Source organism: Canis aureus, chromosome 8, assembly GCF_053574225.1.
Source record: "Canis aureus isolate CA01 chromosome 8, VMU_Caureus_v.1.0, whole genome shotgun sequence".
In the NCBI taxonomy this organism is placed as follows: domain Eukaryota; kingdom Metazoa; phylum Chordata; class Mammalia; order Carnivora; family Canidae; genus Canis; species Canis aureus.
In genome coordinates, this window is record NC_135618.1 from 25,040,466 (window position 1) to 25,068,219 (window position 27,754).

The 27,754-nt window shown below is 36.6% G+C and overlaps 1 protein-coding gene and 1 pseudogene across 3 annotated transcripts in view; both read right to left on the reverse strand.

Moving 5' to 3' along the window:
* Positions 1–1,213: 1,213 nt before the first annotated feature.
* The window catches only part of DPYD (dihydropyrimidine dehydrogenase), a 798,341-nt gene continuing 771,800 nt past the window's right edge, over positions 1,214–27,754 (reverse strand). For all 3 annotated transcript variants that reach the window (XM_077905543.1, XM_077905544.1, XM_077905545.1), the window contains 3 exons: positions 23,720–23,863; positions 4,896–5,036; positions 1,214–2,694 (listed from right to left, as the gene is read on the reverse strand). In XM_077905543.1, coding sequence (XP_077761669.1) covers positions 2,521–2,694; positions 4,896–5,036; positions 23,720–23,863 — 459 coding nt within the window. In that variant the 3' untranslated portion in view covers positions 1,214–2,520. The remainder of the gene's footprint in view (positions 2,695–4,895; positions 5,037–23,719; positions 23,864–27,754) is intronic.
* LOC144319860 (U4 spliceosomal RNA) lies at positions 15,390–15,513 on the reverse strand (annotated as a pseudogene).

The window sequence follows — 27,754 nt, forward strand, 5'->3', positions numbered from 1 at the left end:
CTCAGAGTCTACTGATTTAAATGTAACCTTCATCCAAAACACCTCATAGAAACATCCAGAATAGTGCTTGACCAAATATCTGGGTACTGTAGCCCAGTCAAGTTGACACATAAAATTAACTATAGTACATTTAGTATTAAGTTTTTTACACATAGGAAACACTTAAAATCAGATTCCTTGGTCTGATCCTATGTCTTCACTCCTGTCTGAAGGTCAGGAACCAGGAGAATGTGTGTGTTAGGGCCAAGGGCTTGTGGTCTCTGGCTGGATGGAATGACATAATTTTCATTCTTCCTCTATTCTGGAGTCTCTCTGCAAGCCACACATTGTAAAATTTAAGTATGTTTCCTATAAATAGTATGGCTAAGAAATGCTTCTTAGTGTATGGCAGGAAGTGGACACAACAGAAATGTGTGAGGAACATACTAGTGTAAAACCCCCGATTGCCATGGCCTAACTCAAAGGCCTGCACTTGCAATTCCCCAAAGTAGTTCAAGAAAAGAGCCATAGCACTATGTCTGCTCTTTCTCAGAGGTGGATGCAAAAGTCATAAACTGCTTTTTTCTTTAATCTCTATTAAAGGAGTTTTTGCCTGGCAGTCAGTGTCTTGAAGAGGACTCAGGTATATATGCACGGGATGTACTTTCATAAAACTCCCAGAGTGAAAAACTCTCATTAGATTGAAGTGGGGGTAATCCATTATGATGGCATTCACACAGCTCTGGTAAATTTATTTTCTGGACAACATGAACCCTTTGCTAAGCTGTTATCAAGAACAAAGGGTAAAATGCCCCCACCATGAAAGGAGCAAAAAAGTGAGTCCATTGATATGAGTCCTTAATATTTCACAACTATTTAAGGAATACCTATTAAGTGACATTGATTTTTCTTATAGTGAAGATGGCACTTTAATGGTAGGTTGCCATTTTCTCATTTATCTCTGCCCATGAACCACTGCAAGAAATCTGGCCTGTGCCCAGTGAAAGATGCATTTTGGCAGAGTGGAATTAAATTCAGTGGGAAAACCTGGTAAGAGGTACTGGAAGTGAAACATTTAAATAACTGCACTGTCATTACCTTCATTAGATCTGAACTAGCATTATATATACATTTAGATGGAATGCGTTATAGGATTAAATAAAAACTTTTCTACCTCAAAATCTAAATGGTTGACATGATGTTGTACTTGCAAAAGAGGCAGCAAAAGACCACGTTATTTAAAATGCTTTATGAAATTTTATTTGATATCATTCAATCACGCAGATCTTGTGGTAAATGTGCATCTCTACAAGTGCATAAACAAATATTTTATTTTTCTAGATCTTGCATTTTCCATAGAAATATACCACAGATTATTACTTAAAGATTTGCTACTTATGGATTCATATTAAAATATCCAACAAAGGGATAAATGAAGTTATATGATGCTATTTGCTGATTATGAAAATAGAGAAATATAAAAATATTTGGCAGTAACAGAAAATATATATTTCCTTTTATTTGATTACTTTTAAAATTAAACATAAACACTAAAAGAGTAGTCAAGTTAGTTTTGCACACCTAATCTATATTACCAATACTATATTTTTCATTCTTGAATAATGAAGCACGTGACCCACTGCTGTATAATTTGGGCTTTGTTCAAACATTAATTGCTATAATCATGAAGGCTACTATTAGAAGCAGAGAGAGCAGATCTGTGCACAGCAAAAGAGTGGCTTTAACCAGAGCTCCATCCTAATATCTTATTTTGTTAGGAACATAGTTTAAATATTTAAAGAAGAATGTCATGTTGATTCATTGGTAGAGTTTGAACACCCATCTCAGGCACGAGTGGGGACCAGCAGAGTGATATGAATGATTACCAAATACTGTCACTTGAGTATCTAGCCCCCCGCAAAGGAGCTATTTTAACAAAGGGGCTTTTAAAAAGTTTTTGCAAGTGACCCTCTTTGCCTCTTTGGCTTTCTTTTCCTGCCACAGTAAATAATTATTTGACTTTCTTCATTTGCGCTTTATGGAGCTAATTACATTTGCTTAGACACAGTGTTAAAATTAAATGTAATTTTTAATTATAAAATGTTTCCAAGGAAACATTTTCTTGTAAGTTAAATGGTACTTTGTTCTAAAATACTTAATTTCACTCACAATTAGAAATCAAAGACAAAGCATAGCACAGGGCAATTTGGAAACTATTGCATTAATTGCCAGCAAAAAGTTAATATTTTTCAGAACGGACAACTAATGGTGAAGATCCAATTAACGGCTACACAATTATTTAACAACTATCCTCACAAAATAATTATTCTGTTTTATGACAATTAGTTGAATGGTCACTGGCAGTAGACGGTCTTTCAAATTTGGGAATGTGTTTAGAAATTTATATTTTTCACTTAGAAATTTATTTATAATTCCTATATTTGCTTTCATTTAGAAAGAGCTGGACCTAACAATCCCAATTAAAAAGATCAGCATATGTGGGTGGCCTCAAAGTTCACAGCCACAGTTTCACAAATCACCTTAACACACCAGATCATTCACAGCTAAGGGCAAGCCTCTCTTTGGTTCATAAGGTGTTGTCCTGGAAACCATTTTGATGCAGTCGATAATAGGACAGACGCTGAGACACAGGGTACAGCCTGTGCAAGAGTCAGTGACGGTGGGCAGGTGGGTTTCAGGATCAAACTGTATAGCCTGCAAACAGAAAGAAAGAGTATTGCTGTCACTGACCAAAAAGGTCAAGAACGCCCCCATTTTAGTAAGAACATTTTCCTCCACTGCAGTGGAGCTGCACTTGGAGACGACACCCAGCCCTGCGGTGCAGCTATAGCAACAGTTGAGCTGCTGGAGGGGAGGAAAAGAAAGAAAACAAACCAGAAAAGAAATCCTTTTAAATTAGAAATACATTGTTTAAAATTCCTTAGAGCTGTTTTTCTCGGAAAATATTTTGTGACAGTGACTCTCTCATTTCCTTTGTTCTAGCAAAGCGCAGACCCTTCTAGTTCTATCAGGATGGGCTGTGGGCTCCCGGAGGACCCTGGGGTGCTTTCTCCCCTCACACTCCTTGTTCTCAACAGTGAAACAGTGTCACCGGCAGATGGGGGCCATGAATGTATTTGCTTGGATTTCAAATTAAGCATGTAGTTTTAAGAAGAAAACAGTAGTTAAAAAAAAAAAAAAGTTGGCATTAGTGCCAGTATTGAGGTTTGAGGATTTTCAATTAAATAATTCTTTGATTCTGATCAAGGATCAGGATATGACCCTGTGTCATATAAAATGCGGTGTAATCCAATTCAAAGCAACTTTTTTGTTGTTGTTAAAAAAGTTTCCCTCCCCCAGGCGAAGCTACTTGTAACTATAATTCTTTCCTCTTTTATGCACATAAATGTGAAAATGGTTTTATTAAATTATGTCAGACTGCTTAATATAAAAAACCAGTCTGATCCTCAAGGAAACAACCATATTCTATCAGAACAAGAACTGTAGATAAGACAAACCAGAAGAAACTTTGTCCACATAAATCATTGCCATTTTAAAAAAGAAAACAACATCTTGGATGGCTGTTTGAATGAGTAAAAATTATTTATCTTCCTTATGTACCCTTTTATAAATAGAACCCCAAGAAGCAATTGAAAATAAAATGATTGTATCTTAAAAATCTTATCCTTTAAAAATTTGCAGACATATGAAACTTTATAATCAGTTGAAGATTTTGATTTTCTATTTTTTATCTTTTTGAGAGAGAAGAGTCAAAGGAGGACTTTTAAAATCTTTTTAAATGCATAATTGTGATTCTTTTTCCCTCATTAATAAGGGTTTGTTTGTTTACTGATGTGCCAAGGTTAGAATTCTAAGGTAGGAGTCATAACTTCTAAGATTTGAAGTGGCAGGGTATTAGAGCCCTGCCACTATGATTTTTGTGACAGGACTTCTTGACTCACCTCTAAATGGTTAAAGGGAAGGTGAACGTGAGTGTGATGGGATTAGCATTTCCAAAATAACTGTTAGAGACACCTTTCAGCTACCAAAAAAAGTGACACATTGGGTAAAAATTTGGTATAGAACAAATGTCAAATTAAAGAGGAAGAGATTTTTAAAAAATTAAAATGTCTGTTATATCTCTATTAGGCAGTCAGAGGAATATGCAAAATCCTGCCACAAGCAACACGGGAACTTCCTCCAGGCTGAATAAGTTAAATGAACTTCAATTTTTTAAAAACAGGGCATTTTATCTACCTTGAAAATTCCATTAGTCATCTTAAAAGGTATTATTTTACTCTATTTCGTCATAGCTTGAAAAGTTTAATAGTTATTTTTTTTGGTATTGTCCCCTGGCAGCCTCCCAGCTTAGGGGTGAGGAACTGGCTCACTTCATGTGGTAAGACTACAACTTGCTGGCTTCTCTAGTCACAAAGGAATTCCGGGTCCCCACATTTCATTTCCCCGGTAAGAAGGTGCTTTTTCTAGTAGAAGCCCAGTCAATATTGAATGGAAGAGAATTCTCTTTTGGTGGAAAGAATTAAGGCCTTCCAGGGTAATGGCAATACGTGGTAGTTCTTTTCCCTCTCTGTAGCAAAGCGTAATGCTTCCTAATGTACATAATTGTGTGGATTTCTTTTTTTGGTTGGATCTTTCCCAGCCAGTTTTATGGGTGATAAAATTATATTAAAATGACACTGTTCACTGGATAGTGGCATAGGTAGTAGAAGTGATGGCTTTCCTTTAAAAAAAATTCCTAGGCTCAGAGAGTGAGAGGACAGACACGCCGCTGCTGAGGGGTAATACTGGGCACGTCTGGTCTGCATTGCACACTTAGCAACAACACAAGATGCTTTCTGCTACACAAGCCAGAAGAAACACGCCTCACAGCATCCCAATTACAGCAGAATCCTTACCTGGTAGCCAGAGTCATTACAGGTCATGTAGCATTTGCCACAGTTGATACACATTTCTTCATCAATCATGGCCACAACTTGTTCTAGGTTGCTCAGTTCACCAAATGCTCCAAGGTACTGCAGCGCTTTTCCAATTACATCCTAAAACATAGGCACCGAATTACTGACAGTGTGCATTGTAAAAACAGTACCGTGCAATAAATAGTATCAGCCCAGATTTCTCTGATTTTTATAAAATGTTGTATTATGTAACTTAGGAGGCTTCCAGGAGTGTAGTTCCCATAGCTCTACTTTTCATAATTGTAGAGTACATTTTTTTTTGTCTTCTAAAAGATGGGCAAAGTATGTGTGTGTGTATACATATATATCTCCAGCTTAGAAACACAAGACCTAATTGACTGCATTCCATTGGTTTTCTTTTCTTTTTAAGATTTTATTTATTTATTCATGAGAGACACAGAGGCAGAGACATAGACAGAAGGAGAAGCAGACTTCCTGCGGGGAGCCTGATGCGGGACTCGATCCCAGGACCCCGGGATCACGACCTGAGCCGAAGGCAGACGCTCAACCTCTGAGCCACCCAGGCGCCCCTCCATAGATATTCTACTAGACGATCTAAAACAGTGTTTCTGTGGACAGAAGAAATGACCCCTTTTCTCAGTGGTTCTGGCTTACTTTTTTCCAATTTTGAACTTTGAAGAATCCAAAAGTAGTAAAAAGAGACAAAAGGTAATGGACTTAAACTAGAAAACTTTTTAGATTGCTAGGAATGAGGGGAATAAAAAATGTGAATGCTATGCATTTATATCACTGCATTTGGATTATAGATTTTTCATTTCGAAAAGTGCTTTGATAGCATACCCACCTGTCAGTCTTGAAGAGTATATTTCATTTCTAAAAATTCTAATTTATGTTAATTAATTAAGTTCATCTAATAGCTAAAGAAGATGCTCTTTTACTTTTAAAGAACTAGGATTTTCTTCATTCACTACTGGAGAGTTTTCATGCGGTTACACATTGCTTTGTTCTTTATATTAATTGGAAGCCTGCTTAATATGTGAAGCACAGAAGATGTTTCATCAACAATAAGAAATACTTTGTTGCATAAAACAAAAACAGAAGGATGTAACAATGTTTGTCAAATTAGTATGCTGTTAAGATTTTCTGCTTTTGTTTTTAACTTTTAACAAGAGGATTTTTTTGTTTGAATTCAAGGTCCGCATTCAAGGAGGTTTGACTCTTACTTAAAGCTATCTTCCTGTATTCTCTTTGGCATTTTATTTTCTGCTCTTCTTTTTATGGCCTTGGTTACCCTTTTCTACTTTTTTTTTTCTCTGTTTCAGCTCTAAATGACAATATGCTCATGACTTGGAGCTTTCAGACTGAAACAAATTTTACATTCTTTTTTAAAATTTTTTTTAAATTTATTTATGATAGTCAGAGAGAGAGAAAGAGGCAGAGACATAGGCAGAGGGAGAAGCAGGCTCCATGCACCGGGAGCCCGACGTGGGATTCGATCCCGGGTCTCCAGGGTTGCGCCCTGGGCCAAAGGCAGGCGCCAAACCGCTGCGCCACCCAGGGATCCCCAAATTTTACATTCTTATTTACAGTTTATGTGTGTATCTCTCAAGGAGTAACAAGATAGAGACTTTACAGACTGTTGTCACTATTTTCTTTTCAATGTGTTGAAGATAGAACTTCAACTGTACTGTAGTCTGTTTGTAGATGGGCACTTGATGTCCAAATCAATATCTCTATTCAGAATTGCTCTCACAAACTCAAGATCTACATTTGTCAGCTGCATGATGAGCATTATCACTAGAAATTGGTACCCCAAATTCTCCACTCACTGAACTTATCATCAACACCACAATATGGGTCTTCCTTCTCATTTCCTTCATCTTGTGAACAGTGGTTAGGTTTTTCCAATCACTGAAGCTTGACAATTCTGAGTTCTGTTCTACTCCAACTTCTCCCTACTTAAGCATCTCATCTGTCTGTGGTCAAGTGTTGTGAGTTCTGGATCTGCAATATGTTTTGAATCCTCTTTCCATGTCTACTACAATCTGTAACCACGACTAATTAGCTTCCCATTACCTCTAATGCAGGTAAGAGCCCACGTGAAGAGCCTTATTCTCATATCCCTCCTTTCCCCACTCCACCCTAGGTAATGTCATATTAATCTAGGCTGTACAGCACAGACTAAATTTCTCGCTACCTTACTCAAAAATCTGTTAAATAACCGTCTTCCATTTAAGTCTAGCATCTACGTCTTTCTAACAATGTCTTTTTTGGTCTAATTTCTCACTTCCAAATACCATGTGCTTCAGCTACACTGAATACATTCTTCACACTGAACCACACCTGTCAGTTGACTCCTCTGGTGCCTCATTTTAGGTTGAGTCCTCTGTCCAGAATACCCTTCCTTCTCATCTCCACTTTGAAAAACCCTCTCCATCCTTCAAAGACACATCTCACATGCCATGACTTCATGAAGATTTCCTCAATTCTTCTTTTGCCTTTCCTACACAAATTGAAGATGTGATCTCTTTGTCTCTTCCTCTTCTTCATCTCCTCCATTTTCTCCCACCTATCCTTCTCCCCTCCCATCTTCTCTTATATTCCACCAATGATCTATAGTATTTTACCTATTATGTGGAACCAATGATAACAGACAACTTTTGAGTTTTTAGAGTGTCTTAGACCAATGCCATAATTTTAAAGCATCATCATATTTAAGCCTCAACACATGATGAGACAAATGAGATTTAAAGGTATAAAATTAAGTGAATGATGAAAAAGGGATTCAGACCAGTGTTGCCTGACTTTAAATTCTATGGTCATGGGGATCCCTGGGTGGCGCAACGGTTTGGCGCCTGCCTTTGGCCCAGGGCGCGATCCTGGAGACCCGGGATCGAATCCCACGTCGGGCTCCCGGTGTATGGAGCCTGCTTCTCCCTCTGCCTGTGTCTCTGCCTCTCTCTCTCTCTCTCTCTGTGAGACTATCATAATACAAAAAAAAAAAAAAATTAATAAATTCTATGGTCATAAGCACTGCTATGCTGACTCATCTGTCATTTCTCTATTTAGTGAATTCTACTTCATGTTGTAGATATTTTCTATATTTAGCTTCCTATATGCAGTCTCTTAGCAGGCTTTATTCATCTTTTTGTCTCCTGTGGCATATCTTGTTCCTGCAGATCACTGAAACATAATGGGTGCTCAAATATTTGTTAAAATAAATATAGCATTCATTTATTCATGTACTAAACATACAGTGTAATATTAGGCACAGAGTTGTATGGGCTAATAGCTACTTGTTGATTTACTGAACATTTTTACTAATATGAGAAACATAAAAAGATTTGAGCGCTTATTTAAATACAAAATAATCATAGTCAAAGTATCTGGGCATGCTTAGTATTTTCTAATAATGTTTTAAGGCAGTAAGTCCATGAGGTCACTTGCTAGCTATAAAGCTATTTATATGCGATAGAAAATAATCTTTTCAACCTAGGAAATAAATCAGTCAAACAGTTGTTTTATTGAATCAGATCATGGCTTGACTGAAATCACCAGAAAATATTCAAATGATGATTAAACAGGAAACTCCCTAGACAGTCATCAAACCTCCAAGGCTTATTCAAAAGACACAATGTATATTTCAGGAGATTTTATTGTAAGAGGCAAGTTCACATTCTGTGTATATTAAATATACCTTCTGCTCTGTACTGGAGATTTGCTATTGTTATTTATTAAAATATTATTGTTTAATGTGAAGCTAAATAAAACAAGGTCCTTGGAGCCTCTAAATTTTATCAGCACATGGTGTTAAAAAGTCATCGTAGTTCTTAAGATATTAGAGTTTTTTAATCTGGAGGGGGTTAAAACAATGATAATTATTTTAAATTATTTTGGGAAAGAGTAGCAAAGAAAATGAATTACCATTTTATGTGCCTTAAAATGTGGGCATTTGTTTAAAACCCAAAGCTTCCACTTAGTACTGCCAGCTTATGAATACCCTTGAGAACACGTCTGGAATTTGGAGTTCACTGAAAGATACACACAGACAGAGGAAGACATATGGTTGGTCTAATCCTTCTTGGACACACACCTGTGGAGACTAGGGAACCTACATTATTCCAAGCAGGGTGTGGATATACACTCCGATAACAGTCATCCCTGATTAGTGGAAATGTTTATGCCTGAATGTATGTGTGGAGAAAGTGATGCTAAATTCTTTAAAGTATAAATGATATATTTGATTTAAATATAAATGCCCCCCCGAAATTAAAAATGCAAAGGACTACAGAATTCAAGAATCACATCTTTGTCGGTTAATCATTCCTTTGGGACAATCAAAAGTATTTTTTTAAAAACTGGATCAGGGCAGCCCCGGTGGCACAGCGGTTTGGCGCCGCCTGCAGCCTGGGGTGTGATCCTGGTGACCCAGAATCGAGTCCCACGTCGGGCTCCCTGCGTGGAGCTGCTTCTCCCTCTGTGTCTCTGCCTCTCTCTCTCTCTGTGTCTATGAATAAATAAATAAAATCTTTAAAAAAAAATAAAAACTGGATCAGCCAATATTTCGGTTTGATATAAAGTTTAGGACTAAAAAGTAAGGGACTAGGGGGCCCCAATCCCATCCCTGCTGCATCATAATTTATGATGCTTAGCATGAATTAGTTTTGGCCTATTTTTTTAAATTGGTCATTAAAGTATTTTCAAGTTGGTACTGTTGTCTGGCACATTAACTGTTCTTCCTAGCTTTAAGTCTTCTACAGATCTGATGAACGTACTTTTCCCAAACTTGTCAATAAAAGTGCCATTCAAAGGCCAGGACCCAGAAGACTGTGCTGTGGGTAATCACTGTGACTTCTGAGTGAAAGGGATCTAACATTTAAATTATCTGGGCATAGCTATTCAATCACTTTCTCCTTATCTGCACCATTATCAAGGTCCCATGTCTTATCTTTTACTCCTACTTCACTTCCTGCCAAAAAAAAAAAAAAAAAAACCTGTCAAAATAGGAAATGAAATCATTTGGTTGGTTCTCACTGAATTTATGCTGATTCTTAATAATGTCTTTCTTTACTAATGCTCTCAAGTCAAAAGTTTCATTATCTTTGGAGAATTCCACTGGGATCAGACCTTAAGCTCTCTGGTCTACTTCTACCTTTTCCCCACAACACCCACCTTTCCCTTTCCTCAAGAACCCGAGGCAACATTTATTTTTCAGCACTGTGATGCAGCAATATCATACAAAGGTACTTTAAAAAATACAGCGGGTCATTTATTTTTGATATCCTCGTCCATATAGTGAGGAAAGGAAATCTTGAGTTTACATTCAGTAGAACTCTGATAACTGAGGACTTAGCATGAATATGCTGAGATGCGAGGGCAGAGACAAAGCAGCAGCCTGGAAATAAAGTAGTAGATTGGCGGCGAAGGTGAGAAACAAGTAAACCAAGAAATGGGACAGAAACAAGTGAGAATCTGGGAATTGAAGTGGGGGAGAAAAGGAGTGGAAGAGACATATGTAAGTGAGGACTGAGTGTGACCATGGTTGGCTCAGTACCGGCCGGTGCTCTCATCACTGCATTCTTTTTAAGTAGGTAGCTCAGGCTTTAAAGGAGCAAGTTCTTGCCAGGAACTTTGGATTTAAATTCAATGAAGTGAATGTGATGTGTTTTTACTATATCTTTACCTATCCTGGGCTTCAACTCTCAAATGTGTTTTCCCTACCCTTTTCAGTTATAAGAGGATTCTCTATGGGGATGCTAGAAAGATAAGAGGAGCTGAACAGTTCTCACTAATTGTAAGTTAACAGTGTGCCATCTGTTCGAAGTCGTGGGTGTATTTTCTTCTCATTTTTTAAAACTTTTAATAGACAAAATACCATTTCATTTTTCCTAATATTTTCCCCAAATTCAGATAATTTCAGGCTTTGGTACTTCTGAAACTTCCTTAATCCTTGATGCCACTCTTTTATGATCATCATTGGTAATGTGATCTTATTTTCTCATATGACCATTGACTACTGAGTTATCTAAATGCTTGACCCTCTTCTTGCTACTTGGGAAACTGAGTGATTATGTCATCAAATTTCTATCTGACAGCTTCTCATTCTTCTTGATCTATCTGCAGGTTAGAGTCACTGGCTATAGGATTGTTTTCTATTGTTTCGTCTGAACTTCCTGAAATGAGATTTACTAAAGGTGGAGGATACTTGTATGTCCAAGCTCAGAGTTCCTTTTTATGGCTTTTTTATGGCCTAAGATGATATGGGATGGTTACTTTCCTTCAAGATTCTTTCAGCTGCCACTTTCCCCAAATGGATTTCTGTAAAGAGCCAGAAATAAGCCAATGCAGCAAGACCCCTCATTGCTTCTCTCTCTTCTGTGAGATTAAGTTTCCAACAAGGCAATTCAATAATTTTTCAGATGTTTTGCCTTTAGTGGAGTGGGATTTTCATCTGAAGTCTGTAAAGGCTTACATCGCTCCTCTATCTTGCCTGTCCATATTAACCATCTGGTTATGAGGTCTGTGATGTAGTCCCAGGATAACATTTCTGTATTTCTTTCATTTCACTCTCCTGCAGCTGTTTCCTCCATGCTTCACCTTCAGGTTTGTGATCTCCATGCATGTGTACGTCTTTCTGACAGATACTGCTCCTCCCCTAATCCTTCAATTAGACCTCTTTATTCCAAACAAGATATGCTTTTCCATCGTCATATTCCAGGCAGGAATCACATCGCACAACATCCCCATAAAATGTAAGCGATGATATTTACCAAATTCTGTTCATTTCTCTTAAAGTTCAGTTTAATAATTTTTCATCTGCTACTTGTTGGTATAGAGACAACTGAGAATGTTAATGTTGCCCCGGCCCATTTCTCTGGTATCTCCTGAAAATTGCTGGGATAGTCCTCCACTATTTTTCTTTCTGTGCCATCTCTTTTATGCTCTGTAGTATCTAATACGGTCTTACAGTTTTATCTGAGTACTTTTCTCCTTTCTCTCACAATTCAATTGAAATAATAAACCACTCGATCAGGCTGACTGGTCTCCTGCCAACACCGTCTTGCCAGTCTTATGAGATGCAGTCCATCTCTTACTAGAAGCAGCAGGAAGAAGAGATGAAAACATCACTAGTGCCCCTAAACCATTCATTTTCCTACCCAGAAATTCAAAGACGTTAGAGATACATTCCTGGCTTCATAAAGAGAATGAGAATTCATTCTCATATATATCAACAGAAGTGGGAAGCATTCGGGGGACTTTATAAGTCTTGGCAGACTCTCAAATCTCTGTTATATGCTGCCTGGGAATAAAGCACGTTTCTCATTTAGTCGGGCCAAATGTGCACACTGTCACTTCAGTTCTCAGTGAGGAGACAAAACTGTCTCCTATTCAGTTTCTTTTCTGTAGCACAAGCAAACCTGTGGAATGTCAGGACCTTCTTCTGAAAGTCTTGGTTCACCTTTTAGAAGGAGACCTCTACACCTATTGTAGGAGGCCAGCTGTCTTTTTCTTACTTTATCTCATTCTCCCCCTTCAGTCTTCCAGCACTATTTCTGATTACCCTCTTCTTCCTCAAAATCCTTTCACTTCTGTTTCTTTCAGAAAATTGGCAGCTCCAGATATGGTGATATATATATATATATATCATATATATATATATGATATATATATATATGGTAAATGTTGTTTCATTATGAAATGGAAATCAAGATGTGGGCTTGCTAAAAACGAAATCAACCGGATGCCAGGTTAACCTTAGGGCCTCAGACCACTCCCTTGGCATAGGATTGAGGGCCTTAGCTTCCAAAGGAGCAGGAGAAGCTGGATAGCATGTGGCTAGCAAACACCTGGCTCTTGAGGAACCTGTAGTCATAGTGTAACACTGGGAATAACCACTCGATGCTCCAGCTGACACGGCTAGCAGCTTATTCAGCACATCCCTCTGCCTTTTTATATCATCAAGACCGATCAAGAAAACTAGATTATTTTCCTCATTGTTGTCTCTCAGTTTGGTCTTTTCTATGAATTCCTACTGAAAAAAAAAAAAGAAGGGGTTTACCAGTCAGACCCTACTACCTGGCTGATCTACGTACTGTGTATTGGACATAAGGTTCCATGGCAGCATTTTCTGCACAGTATGAATACTATGCTTTTCAAACATACTGATTTGCTTGAGATACTGACTTCCTCCTTCTCCTCCTCCTCTTTTTTTTTTCTTTTGTGAGAGACACCAAAGATAGTGCTTAAGGGCCCAGGTTCTAGAGCCACACTTTGGAATCCAATCTTGGTTTTGATGTCTTTCTAGCTGTGTGACCTTGGGCAAGTTATTTAATCTGCTTATCAATTACTCAAATCAGTAAAATAGGAAAAATAAGGTACCTGATAGGGTTACTGTGAGAATTAAATGAGTCAATTCACAAGCATGTAGAACCATGCCTGAAACCTCATAAGTACTCAATAAATATTAGCTTTTATTATTAATTCTCTGCTTAATTAACACTAATTTATTAAACTCCATGTTAAATATCACCATCTCTGTGAAGCTTTCCACAATTACCCGAGGCAGAACTAATCCCTTTCACTCCTCTGTGTTCCCAGAGCATTTTGTACATATTTGATTGAACTGTAAATAATTTTTAACATGTGTCTTTCTCCCTTGCTAGACTATGAGCTCCATAAGGATAGATGTCTTTCTTTTTAAAATTCATGTTGTATTCCTAGTTTCTAGCACAATTCCTGGATTGCAGCAAGTGCATAGTAAATACATGTTAGTGCTACATCTCCACCGAGATCAGGAAAATTCCTGTGCCTTGGGCCGTGTGTTTTACATCTTTGGATATAAACCTGGTCCTTAGCACACTGCTGGTCACATAGCAAATACTCAATAAATACTTGCTGATGGACTGATATTGAAACTGCCTACCTCTGAGGCAACAGACCATTAAATCTTATCTGAGGCATTCGAAGGAAAAAAGAACAAAAGATGAGATCTATTGAGCATGGCTTGCTTAGAAATAATATTGTCACACTCATAACCAGGGAAGATGGGGTAGATTAGAAACTTGAATGCATGACTGAAAAACTTGTTCAGACAAGAGGGGCTTAGTTAACTTTGTGGGGCACTGGGGCTCTTTCTGTAGCAGATGGGGAATAATATACTGTGCTAGCTGAAAGGATAAACAAAGCAGTGTCATGGAGTTTAAACTATTGAACAGAGGAATCTATAAAGAGGCCAGCAGAGAGGAGGGAAGAAACAAGCTAAAATAAACAGATGGGTGGACAGAGAAAATATTAAGCATGAAAACAGACAGCCCAGGCCCCCCAGGAAAAAGGGAAGAAGGAAAAAATGGTATGTCAAGAACAGAAGAAACACCATAGGGAAAACATAAAAGCAATGAAAGCAACAGAGGGAAGTACATAGCGTGCCTGGGTATGTGTGGTAGGAGAAAACAAAAGCACAGAAAGCAATGTCTCATTCACACTCACAGAGCTGGCTCTTAAAGGGAAGGTGGCTGTTCATTTCAATGAGGACTGAACAACCACAGAGCTACACCATCCAGATGGGGTCTGAGATAATGGGCAGGGGGGTGGAGGCCTTGTATGAAAATAACAATAACCATGGCTCCTTACGTCTGAACAGAACTATGCTGTGTACAATACTTTCATACCCATCATTTCATTTCAAACAATGGAGTCGAGGCCTTCTGACATTATCTAGTATTTATTCTCCCTCCTGCCAATCTCTTGCCTGGGTTGTTACAACAGCCTTCCGACCAGTCTCTGCTTCTGCCCTTGCCCATCTAGGATCTTGTATCAACATCACAGACAGGATGATCCTTTGAAAAATTAAGTCAGATCATGTTTTTCTTCCTTTTAAAAAACCTCAACGGCTTCCTGCCAAAGACTTCCCTATTTCGGGGCCTTTGCACTTTCTGTTCCTTCTGAATGGGATGCACTCCCCAAAGGTATCGATCCACATCGTTTACTCTCTCACTCTTTAAAGTGGTTACTCAAATGCCATTTAATCAGGCAGGCCTCTCCTGACCAACCTCCCTAGCAATTCCTATTCTCCTAATCCTGCTATATTTTCTTCCTGGCACTGTGACCATCTGACACAGTATACATTCACTTGCTTACTCGTTTGTCTGTTTCTCCTTACTAAAATGTAAGAGCCATGAGAGCTGGGCTTTCGTTTTGTTCACTATTGAATTTCTAGTGACTATATCAGTGCTGGAACACGGTGGGTGTACACTACTAGTTGTTAGATGAATGACAAAATGAAGGTGAGTGAATATGACAACGCCTGCAAACTAGCGGTTGGTTATGTGTGAAAGATAAAAGGAAACAATACAAGATATCGCTGCTGAGATGAGGACTGCTTTCAGACCTGTGGACACTTCTACGTTCTTAAGATCCTCCTTCATCATTTCCTTCTGATGATAGTCTCCTTTATTTTTTCCCCTCAGTTCTTCTCATTTGTTTCCCCAGAACTTCCTTCTCCCATGTAGGGTATTAGGTTAAATAATAATTGTGAAAATAGCAATAATCGCGCCTCGGATAAATCCCATTGGCTACGATACTGCCACTGCGCAAAGCTAATAATTATGAAAATAGATGTCAGGCTTCTATCTTGTGTCTAGCACACAGTAGGTAGTCAGAAAGTCAGCTCTTTTTCTTTTATATCCTCCAGCATAGGTCCCTGATTTGCTTGAGTTCATTAATTTCAACATGCTCAATTCTAAACTTTCATCCCATATAAAAAAAAACCCATTACATCTAAAAACACTAAGAACAAAACCCAGATTCATTATCTTTTCTTTATCTCAGTTAGTGGGACCATAAAAAACTTAATTGTCTTGGTCTCCTTATTCTTAATTCCTTACTTGCCCCTCATCTCTCAATATCTAATGACAATCACTAAGTTTTAGAAGAATTAACATGACATCATCAATTTTGTCCCTTCTTCTGTCTCTTTAACCATGGCCACCCACCAAATCCAGGACCACATTATGGATCTCCTAAAACTTCCTTTTCTCCTTACCCTTCTAATCCCTACCCACCTCATAGGGCTCCTTAAATACCAGTTCCTCAGAGAGGCCTTCCTCTGCTTCTTTGGTCTAAACTAGGTCTTCCTCTATGAAAGAGACTCTATACATCCTGCATTTTTCCTATATATTTTGTATCACAAATATGATTTTATATTATTAGTGTAATTCTTTGCTTAATAACTGTTTCTTTCTTAGTATGCCTCATGAGGACAGAGGTTGTGTCACTTTATTTATTATATAATAGATGCCTAATTCTTAGCACATTGCTTGTCTTATGGTAGGCATGCAACAAAGATTCTCTGGAAAATATATGGACTTCTTCAAAACTTCCAACTTGATTGGCCTCCAGAGCTTTATGTATCCTTACTTTAGTTCTTGAGTTAATTTTATTGAACAAAATGCGAATGGAGAGTCACCTTAACCTACCACCTCCTTCAACCTGTCCATTCTTAACATAACTAATAGTAGGTAATATTTATTTAAGATATATTTGATGCAGGCTAAAAGCACTTCATACATTACCTAACTTATAGCTCCATGAGGCAGACCCTTTTATTTTTTCTGTCTCACAGATTAGCTAATTGAGGTAAGTTCACTCAGCTACAAAATGGTAGTGCCATAATTTGAACCCAGGCAGTGGGACAGAGTAGCTCCATGCTTAATTCAGGAAACTCTTCCTCTATAAATGTAATATATGAAAATCCTATGAACTTTGCTATGTATTTCAGTGAAAGAAAACAGGTTAAGACTTTTTCTTTAAACATGGCTACATATGAAAATGATACTGGTAAGTATAAATTCGGTTTCAATAAATGTATATGGCATGCAGTAGGTAGAAAATCATAAAAGATGTCCTTTCTCTAATGCAAGATGACTTAATGTAGTATCTGAACTCTATCCCCAACCTACTTGTCAAAGATATAGCCTCCAGCATCACACCCTTTCTGGTAGCTTTAGCTCTTCTCTCAGAGCACATGGACTCATGCAAACCTCAATTATCCTAACAAGTAAAAAATAATAATAATAATTAAAAAAATCAACCTTTCCCTCTATCCTATTTTCTCTTCCTGTCACTTTCCTTCTGATCAAGTTCAAGGTTAGAAAATAATATATTCATACACCTTGTTCAGAAAAGAGTATTCCATACACCTTATTCTTACTTTTTCAAACTTTATTAATTCTTCAATTTACCACCTCCTGGGTTCTATTTTTCACCACTCAACTAAGCTGTTCAGGCCAAGACAAGCTAAAATATAAAGGGTGTGAAGGTTATGCTGAGGAATTTACCTTAAGGTGTGGGAATCTTAAGTAAAAGATAAAAAAAAAATCAGCTTTGCATTTTTCAAAGAATACTCATAACAGTTGGAGGTGTATTAGGTAAGAATGACAAAAGAAGGCCAGTTAGTAGAATATTTCAAAATTCCATGAAAGAATGTGTAAAGAACCATATTAAGATCTCCTCGGAAGAAAAGGACAGAAGAGGAGGGAGACATGAGAAGTAAAATGATACATATTAGTGAATGTCTTATGATCCCATTGACAATGGGATGAGCAATAGGACAGAGTCCAGGCTGAATTTCAGGTTTCAGGCTTAGGAAAGAGAGTGGTCCTCCATGTTGTTCCCTGAGGCACAGAACTTAGGATGGAGAGCAGTTTGGATGGAACGATAATCAGTTTAGTTTAAAGTGTGATGGCCTTTGTGCTCCTTGTTTAGACTGTCTAGATGGAGATATCCAGAGAATAGTGAGTGGCCCAGGTCTGAAGTATAGAAAAGAGAAAGTGATGGAGAATGTTTGAGTCAACATATAGGAAAAGTCTATATTAATTATAAAGGGAGAGGATATAGAAATTACGAAGCAGAGAGATGAATACAGACATCATTATCATTAAACAAATTTTGAGAGGTTAAAAGCTTGAAATGTAAAGCAAGTCATGCAATTTATGATACATTTGGTCACCGAGTCATAATTTGAGAGATAGAAGGGGGCGTTTTAAAATCAAATATTGAGATCTTGGTATGATTGTATTTTTGGGAAAAAAAATAAAGCTATGGTCATACTTGATACTTTAAAGTAACAAAAATTTTAGATTAATTAGTCAAATGTAAATATGAAAATCCTAAAAGAACTAGATGGGGTGAATATTTATAATCTTACAGTAGAAAAAGTTTAGACTAAGCAAATAAAGAAAAAGAGAAATCACAAGATAAGCTTTTGTATGCTATAATTACATAAAGTTAAAGCTGCTGTATGTATATATATAACACTACAAGTTATGAGACAAATGGTAATATATAAAAAGCTTATAAATAATCTGTAAGACAATGATAAATATTCCAACAGAAAATTGGTCAAAAAATGAGAAGTAAATTCACAAAAGAAGAAATGGTCCAAAAATATATAAAAACATGCCAATCTTACTATTATTAGACATTCAAAATTAAAGAAAAAGATTAGACATTTTTTTTATTGTTGCATTGATTAAAATTAAAAATAAATCCATTGCTGATGGGTGTCTAAAAAAATGGGCCCTTCTATATTTTTTGGCGGAATATAAATTTGCACACTCTTTCTGGAGAGCAATTTGGTAATACATATCAAAAGGCCTAAAATTTCATCTGTATGTTCTCTTGAGAAAACAATAAGATGTCTACACAAAGATTTTTATGCAGTGATAATTATAATAGCATTATTTGTATAAAATTCTGGAAATAACTTAAAGGTTCAGCAATAAGTTACTTGTTCTTCTTTCTCCAAGATTTTATTTAAATTCCAATTAGTTAACATACACTGTAATCTTAGTTTCAGGTGTAGAATGTAGTGATTCAACACTTCATAAAACACCCGGTGCTCACCATAACAACTGCCCTCCTTAATCCCCATCACCTACTTTAACCCATTCTCTCCGCTCAGCTCCTTTCTAGTAACCATCATTTTGTTCTCTATAGTTAGAATCTGTTTCTTGCTTTTCCCCTCTCTTTTTTCCCCTCCCATGTTTGTTTGTTTTGTTTCTTAAATTCCACATATGAGTGAAATTACATGGTATTTGTCTTTCTCTGACTTATTTTGTTTAGCCTAATATTGTCTAGCTCCACCCACATCATTGGAAATGGCAAAATTTCATTCTTTTGATGGTTGAGTAATATTCCATTCCATTACAAGTACCACCTCTTCTTTATCCATTCATCAGTCAAGGGACATTTGTGCTCTTTCCATGTTTGGCTATTGTTAATGATGCTATAAACAGGTGCCCCTTTGAATCAGTATTTCTTTTTTTTTTTTTTTAATTTTGCTTTAGGATGAAATGTTCTGAATAATATGTTAAGTCCATCTAGTCCAGTGTCATTCAAAGCCACTATTTCCTTGTTTATTTTGTGCTTAAATGATCTGTTCATTGCTATAAGTGGAGTATTAAAGCCCCCCTACTATTATTTTCTTATTATAAATGAGTTTATGTTTGTTATTAACTGTTTTATATATTTGGGTTCTCCTACATTGGGGCATACATAGTTACAATTGTTAGATCTTCTTGTTGGATAGACCCTTTTATTATTATATAGTGCCCTTCTTATTATAGTCTTTAGTTTAAAATCTAGTTTGTCTGATATAAAGTATGGCTATTCTGGCTTTCTTTTGGTGTCCATTTGCATGATAAATATTTCTACATCCCCTCACTTTCAGCTTGCAGTTGTTTTTAGGTCTAAAATTAGTCTCTTGCAGGCAGCATATAGATGGGTCTTGTTTTTTTATCCATTCTAACACACTATGTTTTTCGATTAGAGTATTTAGTCCATTTACATTCAGAGTAATTAATGATAGGTGTGTATTTAGTGCCATTTTATTAGTTGTGTTTTGTCATTGTTTCTGGAGATCTTCTCTGTTTCACACTTTTAGTTTCTTCTTTGCACTCCAGGAGTCCTCTTTAATATTTCTTGCAGGGTTGGTTTAGTGGTCATGAACTCCTTTGGTTTTTGTTTGGGAAACTCTTTATCTCTCCTTCTTTTCTGAATAATAGCCTTACTGGATAGAATATTTAATAGCTGCAGATTTTTTCCATTCAGCATGTTAAATATATGTATCATGGTACTTTCTTCTAGCCTGCCAAGTTTCTGTGGAGAGATCTGCTGCTAACCTTATTTGTCTTTACTTGTAAGTTAGGGACTTCTTCTCTTCTGTCTTCCTTCTTTAATGATTTTTCTTTATCACTATATTTTGCAAATTTAATTACAATATGTCTTGGTGTTGGCCTGCTTTTGTTGATTTTGATGGGAATTCTCTGTGCCTCCTAGATCTAGATGGTTGGTTCCTTCCTCTGATTAGGGAACTTTTTTAGCCATTATTTCCTCAACTAAATTTTTTGCCCCCTTTTCTCTCTCTTTTTCTGGGACTGCTGTAATATAAATATTATTACATTCAATGGAGTCACTGAGTTTTCTAATCTATTCTCGTGTTCCATAATCATCCTTTCTCTCTTCTTTTCATCTTATTTTCCATTATTTTATCTTCTATATAGCTTATTCATTCCTCTGCTTCTTCCATCCTTGTGCTCACTGTATCCAGTCTGTTTTGAATCTCAGTTATTGCATTTTTCATTTCTAACTGATTGTTTTTTTAATTCCTTTACTTCTCTGGTAAGCGTGTCCCTGAAGTCTTTTATTCTTTCTTAAGCCCAGCAAGTATTTTTATGATTATTGCTTTAAACTCTCCATCAGACATATTAACTTATGTCTGTTTCAATTAGGTCTCTGGCCATTACCTTATCAGTTGTTTCATTTAGGATGAATTCCTCGATCTTGGCATTTTTTCTCCATTTCTGCCCTTTTCTCTGTGTTAGAAAAGCCCATTATTTTTCCTGCTCTTGAGAGAAATGGTTTTAAGAAGAAGAGGTCATAGAGTGTCCAGAGCCTGGTGCTTCAAAAAGGGTCTCTGGTGTGTGCTGTGTGCACTCTACTGCTGTGCTTTGGCTGCTCTATCCTTTAGGCCAGTCTTCTGCAGAGGCTTTCCTTCCCTGCAATGGGCAGTGTTTAGTCCTTGGCCAGAGTGCAGGGAGTTATAACTAGGTGTGCTCTGGTCTGCTTGTTAAATGATACCTCATACGACTTCCATTAGAACTGAAGCCCTGCCGAGCTCTTTGGTCGGGAGATGTGGTGTGGGTAAGAGTTTCTGCTGCTTTTCTGGGGAAGGAACCTGTCATGTGGAGACTGAGGCAAACTTGACCAAGACGGTAGTACTGTCATAGCACAGAGGTTGTGGGACCTGGTGCAAATAGGTTAGGCAGTGAGTTTTGGACCTGCGCTGTTTACTGCAGATGCTTCTGTGTTTATGCTGAGTGGGTGTGGAGGAACATGGCACCAGCCAGCAACTTTGTCCTCAGAGAGGGGTCTCCATGCTTGCTGCTCTCAGGGAAGCACTCTCCCTGAGAAAAGGGAATAATCTCCCCCACTGTGTGTCCCAGGCAGTTTTCAGATCACTGTTTCCACACTGTCTGCCTCTGGGTTGTTTGCCTGCCTTCTCTGCAGAACCAGCGCAGTGCCCTCTGGGCTCTAAGTTACTTTTAAAAAGTTAATAAGTTCATATTATAAAATACTGTGTAACCATTACTTTGACATAAAAATGATATATAAATTATTGTGGAGTTTTCATGTACAAAATGTAAGAATAGTCTATGTTTATTTTAATATCTTGTATTTATATATAAAAAGGATTAGAATTTTATAAATCTAAACTTTCACAGTGATTTAAGATTATGGGTAATTTTTATATTACTCTTTGCACTTTTAACATTAGAAAAAAACAAATGAAACTACAGAATGTTGGAGAGAAGAATTTAACTTTGCCCAGTAATATCAATCCCAAGACATTGAGATCATGATCTGAGACAAAGTCAAGAATCAGATGCTTAACTGACCTAGCCACTCAGGCGTCCCTAACTTGCACTATTTTTAATAAGACTTATCCCTCCTTGATACTTTAAAAAATGTTTACTTACTTTCCTGACTTCAGAAGTTTCTTTGGTTTATTTAATTCTGCTGAGTTTGATATTTTATTTGGATTAGTGATCGACCAGTTTGAATTCAACTTTAGTAGGTTTTTCTTTGTTCTGTTTTTGTCTTGCTTCTAGGCTATTAATATATTCCCTGAAGGAATAAAAGACTAGAAAAAGTCAAAATGCTCTTATAATCACCTTGCACTTCTTTTCCTTCAAAGATACATAGTATCTTTCTTTTACTTTTTGTATATGTATGGAAAAGATGAGATATTACATTTAATTCAAGTTAGTTTAGAAGAGAGATAGGAGTGTGACAATTCTCACTTAACCCCAAATCACGTGATAATCATTGCCAAACGTGGGAGGGTGGAGGCTTGTAAAGAGTTGAAGGATCTGGTCTTCTCTTTATCAATAGTGTCCAGTTCATTCTGTTAGTAGCACACAAATAATGTAAAGGAAACAGCTCAAGAGAGTATTTGGGGCTATTATGCTGTTAAATGTCCCAAGTGTTCACTTTATTTGGAATTATGGTATTGAAGTGCTGGTAGAATTTGTGTTCAGACACTTCTATATTTCCTTTCAGAACTCTGAATCACTGAAATTTTGCAACAGCAAGTGTAAACCCCACTGCTTTTGACTAGGACACATCCTTTTTTCTCTCCTAGGTAGAGGAGATTTTTTAAGGGCTCTAATTCCCGGTTGACAGCTAGAGATGAATTTCTGGGAGGTTCCCCTGAGAGGTCCTAAGAGCAAGCTTTTCAGCTGATGCTTCAAACAGAAAATGGAAATGCAGGAGGAGATTGTCATTAAATAGAGAAGACTACGTAACTGAAACCACATTCTGTGATGGTGATTTCAGAGAGAACGGAGTCCTATAACACCTCCCTTTTCTTTCATTAAGACAATTCCATCTTGGGGAAGGTGGGCAGGAAAGAAGCAGGCGTGGTTACGACAGGGCAATCTGAGGGATCTTTGTAGTGATGGAAGTCTTGTATCCCAACTGTGGTGGTGGAAAGAGGAAACTCTCTTACATGTGGTGGGATTGCACAGATATAAACACACATGTTTGCATACATATGGACATGCACATACAAATAAAACATTTAAAAATCTGAATAAGATTAGTAGATTGTACCTGTGTCATTATCCTGGTTGTGATAATTGCAACATGTTACCATGGGGGAAACTAAGGACAAGACCTTTCTGCATGATTTCTTACAACTGTATGTGAATCTGCCTCTCTCTCAAAATAAAAAGTTCAAGAAAAGAGAATCAAGAAAAACAACACACCCACAATTCCATTTGAATGGTAATTCTTGCTATTACCCAGAAAATAGTCTCTTGACTCCCCAGTTCATACAGGCTTTCCAGAGCCTGAACCAGACAAAGTTTGTCCAAATTGATAGTATATTGTATATTAATAATTTAGTTGTATTACATAACTAATATATCTCTTGGATTTAATTGTAGATGAAGATAATTTTAAAATGACTATGAGAAGACAAACAACTGACCTTAATAGTATTTCCTAGCCCATTTAATACATACAGAAATTTCCATGAAACATATACTTGAAAGTATTCTAAAAAGTATAAAATATACAAATAAAAGAGGCTACCCTATCACCATACACAGATTTTTAAAAAAACTTTCACGATATTTTTAAACAAAATAAGTGATAAATTTAAACAGTAAATAAACATTTACATTATACTGAGCTACATTGTATATTTACGCAGTAAAATATATATACGGCTTAATTTTTACCTTGATGGTGGGTATAGGCTTTTTGGGGATAAAATGCTTTCTCTCAAGTGGTGGAAAACCTGCATTTTGTTCTTTCTGTCTAATCTTGTTCTCTGCTATGATTTCCTTGCGCTGCTCAAGATAAGGTCCAAAACTTGGCAGTTTCTAAAAGGAAAACACACAAATAAGAAAACGTGTTAGCTCACAGAAGAGAAAAATGTGAGGATATTAATACATAAGTATTATCAACAAAAAAATGTGTGCTTTGAAATTGTTTCTTATATACTGTAACAAGGTCTTTCTTTATTCCAGAATCATTAGTCTTCTAGGTATCAGATTCCACTAATTATTAAAAAAGAACTCAAGAGTACAATATTTTTACCAAGTATATATGTATTAAATATTCAAATGCTAATTAAATATATTTCTAAATGGAATAAAGTTCACAATGGTAAACCAAATCCATTCACTTAAAACAATAGCTATTAGTTAGACCATTTGTTTGGTTTGTACAGACAGAAGGTAAAACCTATTGATGCTTTTTTTCCTCTTCATCAGGTTTTTAGCACAATATAGACACAGCCATAGTCCCTGACAAATGCTTTTGTCAATAGCAAAGGTACTTTGCCAAAGTTCTAATCTGTATCTCTATTTTATTGTGTTCAAATTCTTACTACATCTCTTTAAAGACTGTAACTAATGTTGATTGCAATTTACTGGAATAGCTGAAAAACAAAATGGTAAAAATATTGATTTCTCTGTACAGAAAATAAATTTTATTTTGCATCAAGGAGGCAAAAATAGAAATGAAAGGCAGAAGAAATATCACAGTGCTTAAACAAATTCCATCAGTATTCAAAATCACATCATGGAGCTTTAAATCTCAAGGTTATTCAACTGTACTTTACAAAGTTCATTTAGAAAGATACCTGGGTGTCATGGAAAAATACTAAGTGGTTTCAAGTTAACATGAATATGCCCTCATACTATTCATTATCCCACAATTATTTCCTCTTCAGTTTTGTCCTTCTCCTCTTCTAGAACCTTTGATCTTCACTTTTACTGACACATAATGCTGGTGATAGACACCACTGAATTCCAAATGTCTGCCTGTAACCTAGAATTGCTAGGTCTCTTTTCTAAGACTGCAAAAACATCCTTTCTCCTTTCTCCCCCCGCCCCCCCTCCCCCGCCCATACAAAATAAAGCCCATTTATCTAGCTGATAGAGACCTGGAAAACTTCAGCACTCCAAGGTCATCCTGATCTCTGACCTAGCAAATACTTCACACTTGTTTCAAAAGACTGGCCTCCACCTGCCAGGCTGCATAATGCCCCAGGAAAATTAGTTCTCTGGCCTTTTAGAGGTGTTAGCAGGGTAGGTAAGCTAAACTTAACCCATGCTCCAGTTCAGCCAAACTGCCACTGAAAATTTATATAAAATTCATAGTAGCAGTTCTGCTAATATATTATTTGGAAATATCTAAGATTGTTAATTCCATTATCAATTTACTATAGTTATATCAACAAGTCGAGCAAATGAAGCAACGTTATGAATACCAAATTGTTTATATACAATTAAACCAGAACCATATACTTCATCCCTATGCCTTGATGCTTTCCTAAATTATAATTATAATGTGATGATTTCAGTAACATGAAATAATCTGATGAAAGGACAGAACATGGTGTATCTATTTTGCCATAAAATACATGATGCTGTCTTGTTAGAAAGCATAAAATAAGTGAGTATAATGTAGGAAAGGTAATGCTTATTTGAAATGTCCTCTTATGAAATGATTTTTTTCCTGGGGCAGATGAGGTATTAGTTAGGGATTATATCTGATGCCAAAGAAATGCCCCTGGGGTTCTGATAACACCTCATAAGGTGGTAAACACATGCCCACATGACATAATTTTCAGAGTATCACCTTCTCCACACTTCTCATATATCAAGGGTACCGAAATCCTAATCTTATATTATTGAAGATTATCAAAAATTGTTAAATGTTGAGACAAGTGACCTCTGATTTTAGCAGATCCCTCGTGGTGGCAAGCTCAATGAAAATCTGAACCATTACCCTGATTCTCTGATTCTTACCTACTCAACATTATCTAATTCCATGTAAGAGTTCTGTAAATGTTATTCAAAAGAAATCATTCCTGGGACTTTTTGATCTATCTTCTTTTAAACATAAACCAGAGGATATTTTTCCTTCACATTTAGAATATCCTTTATCTGAAAGGAGAGAAATAAAGTAGTTAAGTTTAAACTGGGATACTTACTAATTGCTCCAGTGATAGCAATAATAATATTAATAATAACAATAATAATATTTGAAAATCCCTTGGTGCGGAACAGAACACAGCTTGAGGAAACATCTACCAGCCTGATATTTTCTGTAGGTTTTTTTGCAGTGGTTGACCACATTTGCCATATTTAAGTTATACTGCCTTTCCATGGCTAACAGGGCTATGATTATAATGTGCAAATCTTTTATAATCGGTCCTAACAAGAGGCTCTCAATGGAACATAAAGATTCTTATAGGATTTTATTCGTGTATTCGTTAGAAGAATCAGTGGAAAAGAAGGAAAATTATTGCTAATTTCTTCTTTAAATTGAAAGCACACCCGCACGAGATACCAGTGACTGACCCCACAACTTTCCACCATTCATCTCCAAGTCAAATAGGTCCATTTGTGTGTAGTTTCTCACTGCTATATGGAGATCCTAGGGGCCAAGGTATAGTACCAACTTCTGAACACTGAGGATGCCATAGTGATTTTGCTTTCTGCAAATTAGTATAAGAAAGTTTAGTGCTTTTAAAAAAATTACTTTGTTATAGGGGCACCTGAGTGGCTCAGTTGGTTAAGTGACTGACTCTTAACTTCAGCTCAGGTCATGATCTCAGGGTCAGGAGATCTAGCCTCAAGCATCCAGCTCCGTGCTTCGTACAGAGTCTGCTTGAGATTCTTTCTCTCCTTCTCCCTCTGCTCCTCCCCCTGCTTATGCTCTCTCTCTATCTCTCTCTAAAATAAATAAATAAAATCTCTTTAAAAATTACTTTGATACCTATTAAGATGCCTTTACCATATCTGAGTACTGAGCATTTTAAAAGTTAAGTTTTCAGAAAATACAAAGATCAATTCTCTCCTGCACCAGATGACCACCTTTACACATACTACATTTGGGCATATATTTGTGTTCTGATCTTTCCAAAAAAACAACTAAAAAAAACAAACAGCAAAATAAAACTAAGAAAGAGTGAAGATGAATGCATAGTTAGCCAGTGTGTATGTGCGCAATCAGTGATGATTAATAAAGCATTTAGTTCAAATCTCTGCCTGAACATATAGTTAATTGATTTCCTATTGCAGGAGGAGAAGCAGCAGAGCCTGACAGAGCCAGCAGCAGGAGCTTTTCCTCTTCATTCATTATTTTCTTACAGAAAAAGTTGTAGCCCGCGGTAACTCAGAGAGGTTTTGAGCGTCATGCTATATTTCTTAAACAAAGAAAAAAGAAGAAAAAAGTTCTTTAGGACTATCAAAAGCTGCTTTGTAACTGATGAACTGAACAAAGCTCAGAAATGGTATGATTTTTGTTTCAATACTTTCTCCAGGGATTCATCATTGATGAATTTGTTCTTACCAGAAAAGCTAAATCCTACTCATTTAAAGATAACAGTATCTCACACTAAAACTGTCTCTATCCAGATATAAAAAGCATTACATTGCCGATAGAAAAGTGACAACATAATGAATCAACAATGATATCTTAAGCCAGCAAAGCTTTAAGGTAAAGCAGTCTATTTGGATTATAATTTATTCATGGATCAATCTAAAGGTAATTGAGCATATTATGAAGTAGAAAAGGGTTCTTGTTTCTAATAGAGGCAGGTACTGGTATCTTCCAGTTTAAATTGCATAATTTTTATGAGAATGGCAGCAAGTTGGCTAATAGCACTGGTGTATAGTGCTATAATGGATCAACTCTATTTTCCTAATCATACTGTCTTATCTGATTGGAAACAATAACAGCAAGAAAAGTAATTACTT